The sequence below is a fragment of the Polyodon spathula genome, chromosome 14, assembly GCF_017654505.1.
Source record: "Polyodon spathula isolate WHYD16114869_AA chromosome 14, ASM1765450v1, whole genome shotgun sequence".
In the NCBI taxonomy this organism is placed as follows: Eukaryota; Metazoa; Chordata; class Actinopteri; order Acipenseriformes; family Polyodontidae; genus Polyodon; species Polyodon spathula.
This window is the reverse complement of record NC_054547.1, coordinates 39,698,668-39,711,760: the sequence shown is the minus strand read 5'-3', so window position 1 is coordinate 39,711,760 and position 13,093 is coordinate 39,698,668. Positions and strand designations below refer to the sequence as shown.

Sequence of the window (13,093 nt, the reverse complement as noted above, 5' to 3'; positions counted from 1 at the left end):
TAAGCTTGTAGAGGAGTGCGGAGCCGCTGTGTTGTATTCCGTGGCTCTCCCGGTTTGGCCAGCTGACTGGATAGCTTTCACCCGCCGATGAGGACACCCCTGCTCCCTGCACTCAGCTTTTAATTACCGGACGATCTGCCCCACCGCCGACTCACCTATGGCACTGAAGGGTTAACAAAACCCTTTGAAACACATTGTGATTCCAAGCTTGTGATTAGCAACCCCCCCTGAGTCATTGCAATCTTTTCATTGCAGTCTAAGCTATGTCGAGTTTATCTCAGTTTAACCGCCTTATCGTTTTTATTGTGCTTTTGGGTCCCTGTTGCTTTGTGCGAGCTTTATTATCAGCCCAATAACTGACTGCCAGTCATTCCTGAAAATTGCCCTTTATTAAGAAAAAAAAAACAGGTCACGAAACGGGCATGTCTGCTTCCTATAGACTTTCACTGTAGCAGCTGCTAGCTAGTAAGGCAATCCTGGGCGTTGATTATGATTGTCTATCTCGGTCTCTGGACGGGGTTCAGATGTCAGCTGGGTGCCTACACTAATTTGCAGTCGCTCGCTGAGATCTTTGCATGTTTTGTTTTCAAGAAGCTTCTCAGAATTCTGCGTATGCTCCACTTCCAAGAACAGCACTACAGTCAATTTATTTTGAATAACAATAAAAAAAAACAAAAAAAAAAAACTGAGCAACGAGTCAGAATGTATCTTTGAAATGCTGGCGTGCAGCTCAAACTAGCGAGACAGAGCTGTCACCACGTCCTTTCCGCTAACGGTCTCAACTGGTAAACAATATGCTAACGATCATGTGAGATATATCCGTGCAGTGCTCAGCCAGGCTTGCTGTGCCGCTCAATAAACCAGATGGTTTGAAAGCTATACCCCAGTGCCACCTTGGGGACAGTTGAGAAGATTCCCGGAATTTAACCCACAGACTGCAAACGGTACTGCTACAAATCCACAGCAATGGAGTGTTATTGTGAAGGGTAACCACAATGCAGCACTCTCACATTCACAACACCTTTTATTTTACAGCGGAGTTTAAAAAAACAATTGAGCACTACAGAAATCATTTAAATAGACCAGACTGAGGTAATCACTTCCCTGTGTTTGAGTTATTTGTAAAGAAAATGAAGTGAAACCCCTGAACACAGTGACATCTAGTGGGCAAACGTTTATTGCGCAGTTTGGCGCTGGTTTGGAGCTGAGACGTCAGGATTAACAGTTACAGTGTCACTGCTGCTCTCCTCCGTGCACACAGCATGTCACTGTGGGGCTGTCCAAACTGAATAAGGCCAATAATAATAATTATTATTATTTTTCACTTGTTGCGTCATGAATGTCGTGGCTAATTCGAGCGGTATAGTACTGGCACTTTGCTTACCTTGGCAAAACTTGTCAGTTTAGAGAATATTATGCAGACAGTGTCACAATCAAGGAAGAACAGAGGATTGTCTGAAGTGACAGAGTTAAGAAATTTTTTTTTCACAATTCTGCAGGTGTGTGTGACTTTAACTGATGAGCAACAAAGTGGGTTATCTAAAATGTTGTAGGTGATCTGCAGTTTGTCTTGTCCGTAGTGATTTGTGCAGTAGTCAGTCACAGCTCTACAGCTTATCATTTTCTGATGCCATACAAGTTAAGGTTTGGTATTGGTACCACATTCTGACAATGTACCACTTTCTGGCCATACACCGGCTCACCCTGGTAGGTTCAATCAGTTATAGACTGCGTGGATGCTCTGAACCCAGTCCCAGGTCAGGTTCAGTCAGTTATAGACTGTGTGGATGCTCTGAACCCAGTCCCAGGGAAGGTTCCGTCAGTTATAGACTGCGTGGATGCTCTGAACCCAGTCCCAGGGCAGGTTCAGTCAGTTATAGACTGCGTGGATGCTCTGAACCCAGTCCCAGGTCAGATTCAATCAGTTAGAGACTGCGTGGATGCTCTGAACTCAGTCCCAGGTCAGGTTCAGTCAGTTAGAGACTGTGGGGATGCTCTGAACCCAGTCCCAGGTCAGGTTCAGTTAGTTAGAGACTGCATGGATGCTCTGAACCCAGTCCCAGGTCAGGTTCAGTCAGTTATAGACTGCGTGGATGCTCTGAACCCAGTCCCAGGTCAGGTTCAGTCAGTTATAGACTGCGTGGATGCTCTGAACCCAGTCCCAGGTCAGGTTCAGTCAGTTAGAGACTGCGTGGATGCTCTGAACTCAGTCCCAGGTCAGGTTCAGTCAGTTAGAGACTGTGGGGATGCTCTGAACCCAGTCCCAGGTCAGGTTCAGTTAGTTAGAGACTGCATGGATGCTCTGAACCCAGTCCCAGGTCAGGTTCAGTCAGTTAGAGACTGTGGGGATGCTCTGAACCCAGTCCCAGGTCAGGTTCAGTTAGTTAGAGACTGCATGGATGCTCTGAACCCAGTCCCAGGTCAGGTTCAGTCAGTTATAGACTGCGTGGATGCTCTGAACCCAGTCCCAGGGCAGGTTCAGTCAGTTAGAGACTGCGTGGATGCTCTGAACCCAGTCCCAGGGCAGGTTCAGTCAGTTAGAGACTGCGTGGATGCTCTGAACCCAGTCCCAGGTCAGGTTCAGTCAGTTAGAGACTGCATGGATGCTCTGAACCCAGTCCCAGGTCAGGTTCAGTCAGCTAGAGACTGCGTGGATGCTCTGAACTCAGTCCCAGGGCAGGTTCAGTCAGTTAGAGACTGCGTGGATGCTCTGAACCCAGTCCCAGGGCAGGTTCAGTCAGTTAGAGACTGCGTGGATGCTTTGAACCCAGTCCCAGGTCAGGTTCAGTCAGTTAGTGGCTGCGTGGATGCTCTGAACCCAGTCCCAGGGCAGGTTCAGTCAGTTAGAGACTGCATGGATGCTCTGAACCCAGTCTCAGGGCAGGTTCAGTCAGTTAGAGACTGCGTGGATGCTCTGAACCCAGTCCCAGGTCAGGTTCAGTCAGTTAGAGACTGTGGGGATGCTCTGAACCCAGTCCCAGGTCAGATTCAGTCAGTTAGAGACTGCATGGATGCTCTGAACACTGTTCAGGGCAGGTTCAGTCAGTTAGAGACTGCTTGGATGCTCTGAACCCAGTCCCAGGGCAGGTTCAGTCAGTTAGAGACTGTGTGGATGTTCTGAACCCTGTTCAGGGAAGGTTCATTAGTTATAGACTGCGTGAATGCTCTGAACCCAGTCCCAGGACAGGTTCAGTCAGTTATAGACTGTGTGGATGCTCTGAACCCAGTCCCAGGGAAGGTTCCGTCAGTTAGAGACTGTGGGGATGCTCTGAACCCAGTCCCAGGGCAGGTTCAGTCAGTTAGGGACTGTGGGGATGCTCTGAACCCAGTCCCAGGGCAGGTTCATTCAGTTAGAGACTGTGGGGATGCTCTGAACCCTGTCCCAGGGCAGGTTCAGTCAGTTATAGACTGTGTGGAAGCTCTGAACCCAGTCCCAGGGCAGGTTCAGTCAGTTATAGACTGTGTGGATGCTCTGAACCCAGTCCTAGGGCAGGTTCAGTCAGTTAGAGACTGTGGGGATGCTCTGAACCCAGTCCCAGGTCAGGTTCTGTCAGTTAGAGACTGCGTGGATGCTCTGAACCCAGTCCCAGGGCAGGTTCAGTCAGTTATAGACTGTGTGGATGCTCTGAACCCAGTCCCAGGGCAGGTTCAGTTAGTTAGAGACTGCGTGGATGCTCTGAACCCAGTCCCAGGGCAGGTTCAGTCAGTTAGAGGCTGCGTGGATGCTCTGAACCCTGTTCAGGGAAGGTTAATTCAGTTATAGACTGTGTGGATGCTCTGAACCCAGTCCTAGGGCAGGTTCAGTCAGTTAGAGACTGTGGAGATGCTCTGAACCCAGTCCCAGGTCAGGTTCAGTTAGTTAGAGACTGCATGGATGCTCTGAACCCAGTCCCAGGGCAGGTTCAGTCAATTAGAGACTGTGGGGATGCTCTGAACCCAGTCCCAGGTCAGGTTCAGTTAGTTAGAGACTGCATGGATGCTCTGAACCCAGTTCCAGGGCAGGTTCAGTCAGTTAGAGACTGTGGGGATGCTCTGAACCCAGTCCCAGGTCAGGTTCAGTTAGTTAGAGACTGCGTGGATGCTCTGAACCCAGTCCCAGGGCAGGTTCAGTTAGTTAGAGACTGTGGGGATGCTCTGAACCCTGTTCAGGGAAGGTTCATTCAGTTATATCCTGTGTGGATGCTCTGAACCCAGTCCCAGGGCAGGTTCAGTCAGTTATAGACTGTGTGGATGCTCTGATCCCAGTCCTAGGGCAGGTTCAGTCAATTATAGACTGCGTGGATGCTCTGAACCCAGTCACAGGGCAGGTTCAGTCAGTTAGAGACTGCTTTACTCATGATGTCATGTTCATGACATCCCAACCCTTATAAAAGTTCACCACAGTCAGTTTGCAATTTCCCCAATATTTTCCATGGTTATTTTTTAAACTATGATTTACATTGCTTCAGTACTGTGCTTTCAGTCTGCTTTATTACACGCTGCTCTGCTTTTACTTTGGGAAACATTCATAACAAACCTCTTGCATTGTACTTTTATAGTACTTTTGTATTTTTTTTTTTTTTTTTTCAATAATCTTGTAAAACAACTGAATGCAAAGGGATTTAATCAACCCTCAGGTCAAATACAGTGTGTTTCATACAGAAGATTGGCTCTCCGACAATCAAAAAAACAAAGAAACAAAAAAAGCCAGCAATGAAAAACAAATTCACATACAATCGTAACAATTTCATTACATTAAATAAGGCTTAAGAATAACAAGATACCAACATACAAAGAGTGAGCTGGGCAGTGGCTTGAGAAATAGTGTGGCAGTGCCTAGGAAATGGAGTGAATTGGACACTCCAGTACCTGCACAGTCCCCCCTGTGATCCACAGGCTTGTCATCGTCTGGTCTTTCCTTCACAGTAATGAGACTCGGCTGAATGCAACACTGTGGCTTCTTGTAGTTCTTATTAATCCATAATGAATTCCAAACTGATTTGGTTTACAGTCGTGTAGTTGATTATTGGATCACCCCTTTATGTATCAGATATATAGATGGAGATATTCACCTGCCTGCTGCATGCTGTGACACTGGCTCTCTGAGCGCACCTCGCCTTACCGGTCCAACGCAGCAGAACAGAACTGTGACATCACTTAAGTAAAAGTCTAAACCCAGCAGGGCAAGGACCAATCAGAGTTCACTCTGTACCTCAGTGATGTCACAATGTATACTTCCACGAATCAGATTGAACTAGAAGGGTGAGCGCCAGAGTTTAAACAGGAGACCATGACAGGAACTTTGTTAGAGAAGTGATGTGGCTAATCTGAAAATTATGTCATAGAAAAGAAAAGGTGAACCTCTGTGACAGTACTGGAGTTATCAGACAGCCTCAGAACAAGCCAGTCCAAGGGGGAGCCAGCAGGAAACACAACACTCCGAGCTGGCATATTTAAAGGCATTTCACTGAAGTTTCTGTTTACACTTGTTTACACGCCTCCTTTTAAGTTGCCTGACCCCATTGGACAAACCATCTTGCACAATAGTGACCCCTGCTGGGAGTGAGCAGTGCAGCAGCTCTGCCATTGCTCGTCTAGGTTTGAATGGGAATTATCGGGGCTCCACAATTCAGTTGAGAATGTCTCAATGAACATTAGAAACTTTACAAATGCACAAGACCAGGGACCTCAGATTGGGCACTAAGTACTAAGCTGCTATTATATAGTAGGTACCAACGTGCCCCCCCCCCCCCGTTCTAGCCAGTGGGAGACACCATTTTGCCATGTCACATTAAATGAAGATCTTTTTTTTTCAATGGCAGCATTTTAAAGAGACGTAAAGGTGCAAATTGTTGTAATTTAGCCATGTTATCATTGGTGATAGACTAGCTGAAAGAATCTGAAAGAATCTGAAGATGTGTATTTTATTTGAATGGGATGCTAGCGCTATTTTGGTCTTCCTATAGTTTATTTTTTATTTGACAGAACTATAACTTTGTGCAGTAAACTGAGTGAACGGATTGATGCTGTGTAAATGAACATTCTTACTGGTTACTCAGCAGGGTGACAAACATTTGGAATATTTCAGCATCCATTGTCTCAGTGTGCTCCCTGTGTGCTCCCTGTGTGCTGATTGAACTGATACAGAGCAGAGTGACACAGAAACACCAGACAATGCCTTCCAGACAACAGCTATGGGAGTCGCACATCAGTGCATGGTCCACTCTCACTAGACGGGGTCAAGACTTTAGCAGTCTTTTTTTTTTTTCAGCTTTAATATCTTTACCCAGCAACCCACTAACCAGAATGTGTCTTTTGCAGAACACAGCTGTTATTATAAATATTCGATCGAAACAAGAACAACTTAGATTTAACAGACAAGATCAAAGAATGGACAGGGAATGGTGGTGCGCTGTCATAATGAAGGACATAAACATAAAGACAGCCCGTATTCTAACTCTCTTTCTCGCTCAGGCTTGTCTCTTGAATTCCAGCATTATTTTGTCTTTTACACAAAGCGAAGTCCAGTGCCTTGCTTCAGCTGCTCTACCACACCTCGCAGCGCTGGCCCGAGTTCATCGGAGAGCCCATGGGGCATTTGAAGTGTTCCGCAAAGTCTTTGGAGTTGGAGAGCGTGCCGATGACCCGGAACTTGGGCGGGCTGTGGGGGTCAGTCATCAGCCCCTCGTGGGCACTCTCGGGGGTCCGGACCGAGCACCAGACCTGGAGACAATTAAACAGAGAAACAGAATGGGGATCCAGCAAAGAGGTGGGGACACCCTACCCTGCTACAGGGTCACAAACCAATAGCAATATTAGCATCAAATTTCTATTAATATTTAGATCCACATACCATTAAAGATATACAGGAACATATTATCAACCTTTTCAATCCCATCTGTTTATTAGCACCGCAACACTATGAAATCCTACTGCTGATGATGTGGACTAGCTAGAACAGGGTCAGCTCTTCTTTCTAAATTGTACACAGTGGAGTTTGCATGCTTTTTAAATGGCTTATCGTGAAACAGCCAGCTGCTGGTGTTCTTGTTTGAGAGTCGACTCTTTGCTGCTGCTGCTGCCTCACCTGTGCAAATCCCACGAAGAAGAGCTGGTGATTGTTGAGCCCCACGGCCGGGAGCAGCTGCTCCTCACCGTTCTTCTGGAGCCACGACCGGTATGCCTACGAGGGGACACAAAGCAGATTGTCAATTAGAGCAGGTACAGAAATGCACACACTCACACAGGACAGGACTGTGCTGAAAGTGCACATCACTAGCCAACAACTGGCTGTATTTTCAACTGCACTGAAAAGGTATGACTTGTACATTATTGAAGCTAATATATTTGTATACAGAACAATGTATTACTGTAGCTGTAGTACACAGGTATGGCACAATGCATTATTTTGAACATTATATTTGAATAACCATCATGTTATAAAGCAGTTTACAAAGACTGTAGCGTTAAGTCTCCTATGAGAAGAGAAGCTCAAAGGGTGTATTGACCAGAGCACCTACGTGATAGGCAGCTTTGAGCCCCCCGTTGTCGGCGATGTTCTCCCCCAGGGTTTGCTTGCCATTGATGTGCTCTGCGTTGATGCTGTACTGGGTATACTGCTCCTCCATACACTCTGTGCGGTTCTTAAAGGCCTCCAGCGAGGAATTCTGCCACCAGGGTCGAAGGTTCCCATCCTTATCGTATTCCCTTCCTGCCAGAAAGAAGGAAGCACAGCAGAGTGAGGTGAGACTATGAAACCGCGGCAAAGCACTTCAGTGCTTATGCTCCTGTGTGATGCACAATGTGCCAGCCAACACTCATGACAGAGTTATAGTGGCAAGAAACCCCCCTGAAGGTACAACGTGATCTCTCTATCCGGATGTTATAGAACACATCCCAACGTCTTTCCACAGATACTGCATTGAACATGCTAGTTGAAGTGTTCCGTGGAATCACAATCAACGCTGAAAGTTACAGACCTTGGTCATCGAAGGCGTGCGTTAACTCGTGACCCATCACCACTCCGATTCCACCAAAGTTCAGAGCCCTAGAAAGAAAACATGTCAAAAAATAAGGTTTTCCAAAACAAAACTGCTTTCTTGCTCAAATCCCAAGGTGTGAAATGTCAATGCAATATGAAAGCCCTCGCCTCATTCCTGGAAACTGTTTAATCAAGTGTGTGTTTAAGACCATTGGTAGCGAAGCGTCTTCTGTATTTAGTGGCTACTCTGCTGTGCATGTGGTCCATGATAAAGCTTCCCCTGTCTTGTGTTGTTTGCACTGGATTCTGCTCTATATTTAGATTAGTTTTGATGCTTTCAGGTCCTGTATTGAATAACCAGGGCTTGACCTGAAACGCCAGACTGCTTGCATCTGCAGCTCTATGGCAGAACAGAGTTGGTCTTACTTGGGGTGGTCCCTGGCATAGAAGGGGGCCTGCAGGATGCCCGCTGGGAAGACGATCCCGTTCTTCGTCGGCATGTAATAAGCATTGACTGTAGGGGGCGTCATACTCCACCTGGACAGGTGAGAGAGAGAGAGAGAGAGAGAGAGAGAGAGAGAGAGAAGAGAGAGAGAGAAAAAAGCACAGGGACATGACTTTAATAAAGAGAAGCACAGGGGCATGACTTTAATAAAGAGAAGCACAGGGGCATGACTTTAATAAAGAGAAGCACAGGGGCATGACTTTAATAAAGAGAAGCACAGGGGCATGACTTTAATAAAGAGAAGCACAGGGGCATGACTTTAATAAAGAGAAGCACAGGGGCATGACTTTAATAAAGAGAAGCACAGGGGCATGACTTTAATAAAGAGAAGCACAGGGGCATGACTCTAATAAAGAGAAGCACAGGGGCATGACTTTAATAAAGAGAAGCACAGGGGCATGACTTTAATAAAGAGAAGCACAGGGGCATGACTTTAATAAAGAGAAGCACAGGGGCATGACTTTAATAAAGAGAAGCACAGGGGCATGACTTTAATAAAGAGAAGCACAGGGGCATGACTTTAATAAAGAGAAGCACAGGGACATGACTTTAATAAAGAGAAGCACAGGGGCATGACTCTAATAAAGAGAAGGTTATTTTGCTTCTCAGGTAAACTCACTGGTCCTTGTTGGGTGCTTTCCGGAGCTGGTCTGCCATCACTTTGGCTGAGAAGTTGTAGAAGTTCAGTGTGTTCTGGAAGAAGGAGTCTTCGGAAACGTCGTACTGAGAAAAGAGAACAATACCGTCCATCACCCATCATCAACACAACAGAATACAATACAGGGTCCTTTATCAGTCTTTGAAATGATTTAACATCTGTGCCCCCAGATTAGTACTCACTCCATCATAAATATCATCCAGATCTTTGTTATCCAGAATGAAATCAGGAAACCCGATCATATCATAGATGGCGTCTGCCTGAAACGGGAGAGGTTCTGAATCATTTCCTGCAGTTCTTTGTATACAGCAGGTGCTGTCGTCATGCCTAAAGCACAGAGAAACGCCAGTGCACAGCACGCCACCTTTCTCCTAGCTGAATGCAATAAATAAATACATGCATGGAACACAAGAATCCCTTACTTTTTCTTTAGCTGCTTGTCGGGTCTGGCTATCCATCCAGCTGAGCTCATCTAGTCCCTCCTTGAAAGCTGATCTGATTTCATTGATCATTCCCTCTGCCTGCAGGATAAAGAGAAAAGATAACACTGCAGTGAGACATAGCCTTGGGTAGGCAGTACAGCACAACAGCAAACTGAAATGCTGAAATCCATTTACTCCAGCACCAAGCGTGGCCCATTTATAATTCAGAACTTTAAATACAGCTCAGTGGTTTAACTGCGATGTGCACCCGCACTGTGGTACCGTTGAACTGAACTTCTAACTGCAGAGCCCATTCATTCCACAAGGTGGCAGGCATGTAATTTCATAAACTCACAACTTTTAACTGCAGAGCCCATTCATTCCACAAGGTGGCAGGCATGTAATTTCATAAACTCACAGCTTTTAACTGCAGAGCCCATTCATTCCACAAGGTGGCAGGCATGTAATTTCATAAACTCACAGCTTTTAACTGCAGAGCCCATTCATTCCACAAGGTGGCAGGCATGTAATTTCATAAACTCACAACTTTTAACTGCAGAGCCCATTCATTCCACAAGGTGGCAGGCATGTAATTTCATAAACTCACAGCTTCTAACTGCAGAGCCCATTCATTCCACAAGGTGGCAGGCATGCACATGTCATTTCACAAACTCACTGTTTCAGACCAAACCCACATTGTTAAAATTGTGTTACTATTTCAGGAAAAGCGTGGATATTGGGATTGAGGTTTTGGCTGGCTGCACTGTCAAATCTTACTGAGAAGATTAGAAATTAGTGAGGTTTGCTACAAGTTGGATTTTGGTAAAGGTTTGAACATTAAGCAAACAGCTGACAAGTGTGTCTGCTGAACTGAAATAGAAAGTTGCATTAGTGGGAGTGGAGTGCTGATGAGACTGGTTTCATTATTGAAGGTTTCTTTGTTATTAGTACTAATGGTACGGGTCAGTGGATAGGGGAGGCTGGGCACTCACAATCTCTTTGCTGTGCTTGTCAAATGTTGCCTTAACGAACAGCGCCCCCAGAGCGAAGCCCAGCGTGTCATCCGTGTTTCCGATGCATGTCTGCCAGCGAGGCGTGCAGGACTGAAGAGAGAGAGGAGAAGCAGGGAGAGGGAGAGAAAGAGAAAGACAGGAAGGGGGAATAGAGGGAATTCTTTACACCTGCAGTATTACAGACTGGTTATTCAGAGGAGACACAAAGATTCACTCTGTGTGTTTTATATAACAGATCATTCTATGACATTTATATAAAGAACATGCATTTTTGTATTCAGTGTACTGAGCCAGCGAGGCTGACTGAAGTGCAGGCTGCAGCTGCCTGGCGTGCTCGCTCAGTGATTGACAGCTTGCTAGCCTCTTCTAAAAGCCTTGTTCTGTTGCCATGGCAGCCACTGAGATTTTAATCAAGGCTGCTAGTTGTCAGGCGCTCACAGAAAGGTACAGGCTGTTCCCGGGCTGTCAGGCTGTAAGCAGAGACAACATCTACTTAACGAGAACATTTCACAGTACCTCCACCTCACTGTGCTCCTCTCAGCTCTGCTTTTAAACACAAACATCTGCATTAACAGCAACGTAAACCATTAACACTCCGCCCGCCAATGCTGTCTGACAGGCCCTCTTAACCCACCAGTCTCTTCCCTGATGTACAAAATGACACTTGAAGTGAAACAGATTGTCGAAGCCCTGCTCCCCCATTCCCTCACCTTCTTGGTGCCATACAGACTCTCCAGCAGCTTGTCCTGGGCGTTCTCGAAGCGCTGGTCCAGGCTGGAGGCTGTCTTCTGCACGAGGTTCCACAGCATGTAGTTGTTCAACAGGCTAAAATGGGAGAGCAAACACGGAGGGGTGGTGTAAAAAAGGGGGCAGTGATAACGGTGAGGATTTAAACCCTTGGCTAACACTCCTTTAAAGAGCTGTACTGGCTCAGCATCATCCACAGTGCATGCAATATACTGGAAGGGACCCCCTTTAGATCCTCTCCAGGAGCATGTGTGTTGTACAAACAGACACTTGAACAGAACATGGTGAGCAATGCTCTGAAGCAGCTCTGTTGAATACCTGGCTATGCTCAGTGTGTCCCACTCTATGCCCCTGCTAGTGTCAGGTGTGGGAGAGGGGGGCACCTCACCTCTTGTCAGTCTTGTTGATGAGCTCCGATACCTGCTGCAGGTAGTCCCTGGCGTACACCACCACCAGCTCTGTGTCATTCAGGTCCAGCGGAGACAATGCCGAGGACAGGTAATCCAGCCAATCAATCACTGGAGCCAGAGTCTGCAACACAGTGTGGGTGAGAGAGTCAAAGAGCAATCTACATAGAGCTATAGTTATACTGCAGTGTAGACAGCTATCCCCTGCATAGAGCTACACATTGCACAAAGCTACACACTGCACAGAGCTTCATACTGTAGTGTAGAGAGCTATCTACTTCACAGAGCTACACACTGCAGTGTAGAGAGCTATCCACCATACAGAGCTTCATACTGTAGTGTAGAGAGCTATCTACTTCACAGAGCTACATACTGCTGTGTAGAGAGCTATCCACCATACAGAGCTTCATACTGTAGTGTAGAGAGCTATCTACTTCACAAAGCTACACACTGCAGTGTAGAGAGCTATCCACTGCACAGAGCTTCATACTGTAGTGTAGAGAGCTATCTACTTCACAGAGCTACACACTGCAGTGTAGAGAGCTATCCACTGCACAGAGCTTCATACTGTAGTGTAGAGAGCTATCTACTTCACAGAGCTACACACTGCAGTGTAGAGAGCTATCCACTGCACAGAGCTTCATACTGTAGTGTAGAGAGCTATCTACTTCACAGAGCTACACACTGCAGTGTAGAGAGCTATCCACTGCACAGAGCTACACACTGCAGTGTAGAGAGCTATCCACCGTACAGAGCTTCATACTGTAGTGTAGAGAGCTATCTACTTCACAGAGCTACACACTGCAGTGTAGAGAGCTATCTGCACACAGCCATGTCTGCACACACTGTAATTGTTTCTAGTTTGTATGATACCAGTAGATCCATTCAGTATGTGATTTGTCCCCTTATGATCCCCCAGATATTTTTGGTTTTGTTTTTGGAATATAACATTTTTCAGCTGCTTATTTAGTTTTTATGCTTTTTGGCTCTGGCGACAATTTGATCTTTTGGACACTTGCCAAGGGGCAGAAACTGGAAACAATTCACCCAGCTGGCCTCTGCAACTCACCCACACTCTGGACCTGACAGAGCAGAGCAGAGCTGGGAATGGAACCCCGAGGAGAACACTGAGCCCCAGCGCCCCCTGCCCCCAGGCTTGGAATGGAACCCTGAGGAGAACACTGAGCCCCAGTGCCCCCTGCGCCCAGGCTTGGAATGGAACCCCAAGGAGAACACTGAGCCCCAGCGCCCCCTGCCCCCAGGCTTGGAATGAACCCCGAGGAGAACACTGATTCCCAGTGCTCCCTACCCCCAGGCTTGGAATGGAACCCCGAGGAGAACACTGAGCCCCAGCGCCCCCTGCCCCCAGGCTTGGAATGAA

The 13,093-nt window shown here is 46.7% G+C and overlaps 1 protein-coding gene across 3 annotated transcripts in view; it reads right to left on the bottom strand.

Annotated features, from left to right (window-relative positions):
- Positions 1–4,586: 4,586 nt before the first annotated feature.
- LOC121326842 (endothelin-converting enzyme 2-like) overlaps positions 4,587–13,093 on the bottom strand; it is a 50,061-nt gene continuing 41,554 nt past the window's right edge. For all 3 annotated transcript variants that reach the window (XM_041270416.1, XM_041270415.1, XM_041270414.1), the window contains 11 exons: positions 11,694–11,836; positions 11,269–11,383; positions 10,538–10,648; positions 9,546–9,644; positions 9,306–9,383; positions 9,085–9,188; positions 8,387–8,497; positions 7,959–8,026; positions 7,500–7,690; positions 7,067–7,162; positions 4,587–6,702 (listed from right to left, as the gene is read on the bottom strand). In XM_041270416.1, the coding sequence (XP_041126350.1) occupies positions 6,526–6,702; positions 7,067–7,162; positions 7,500–7,690; positions 7,959–8,026; positions 8,387–8,497; positions 9,085–9,188; positions 9,306–9,383; positions 9,546–9,644; positions 10,538–10,648; positions 11,269–11,383; positions 11,694–11,836 (1,293 nt within the window). In that variant the 3' untranslated portion in view covers positions 4,587–6,525. The remainder of the gene's footprint in view (positions 6,703–7,066; positions 7,163–7,499; positions 7,691–7,958; positions 8,027–8,386; positions 8,498–9,084; positions 9,189–9,305; positions 9,384–9,545; positions 9,645–10,537; positions 10,649–11,268; positions 11,384–11,693; positions 11,837–13,093) is intronic.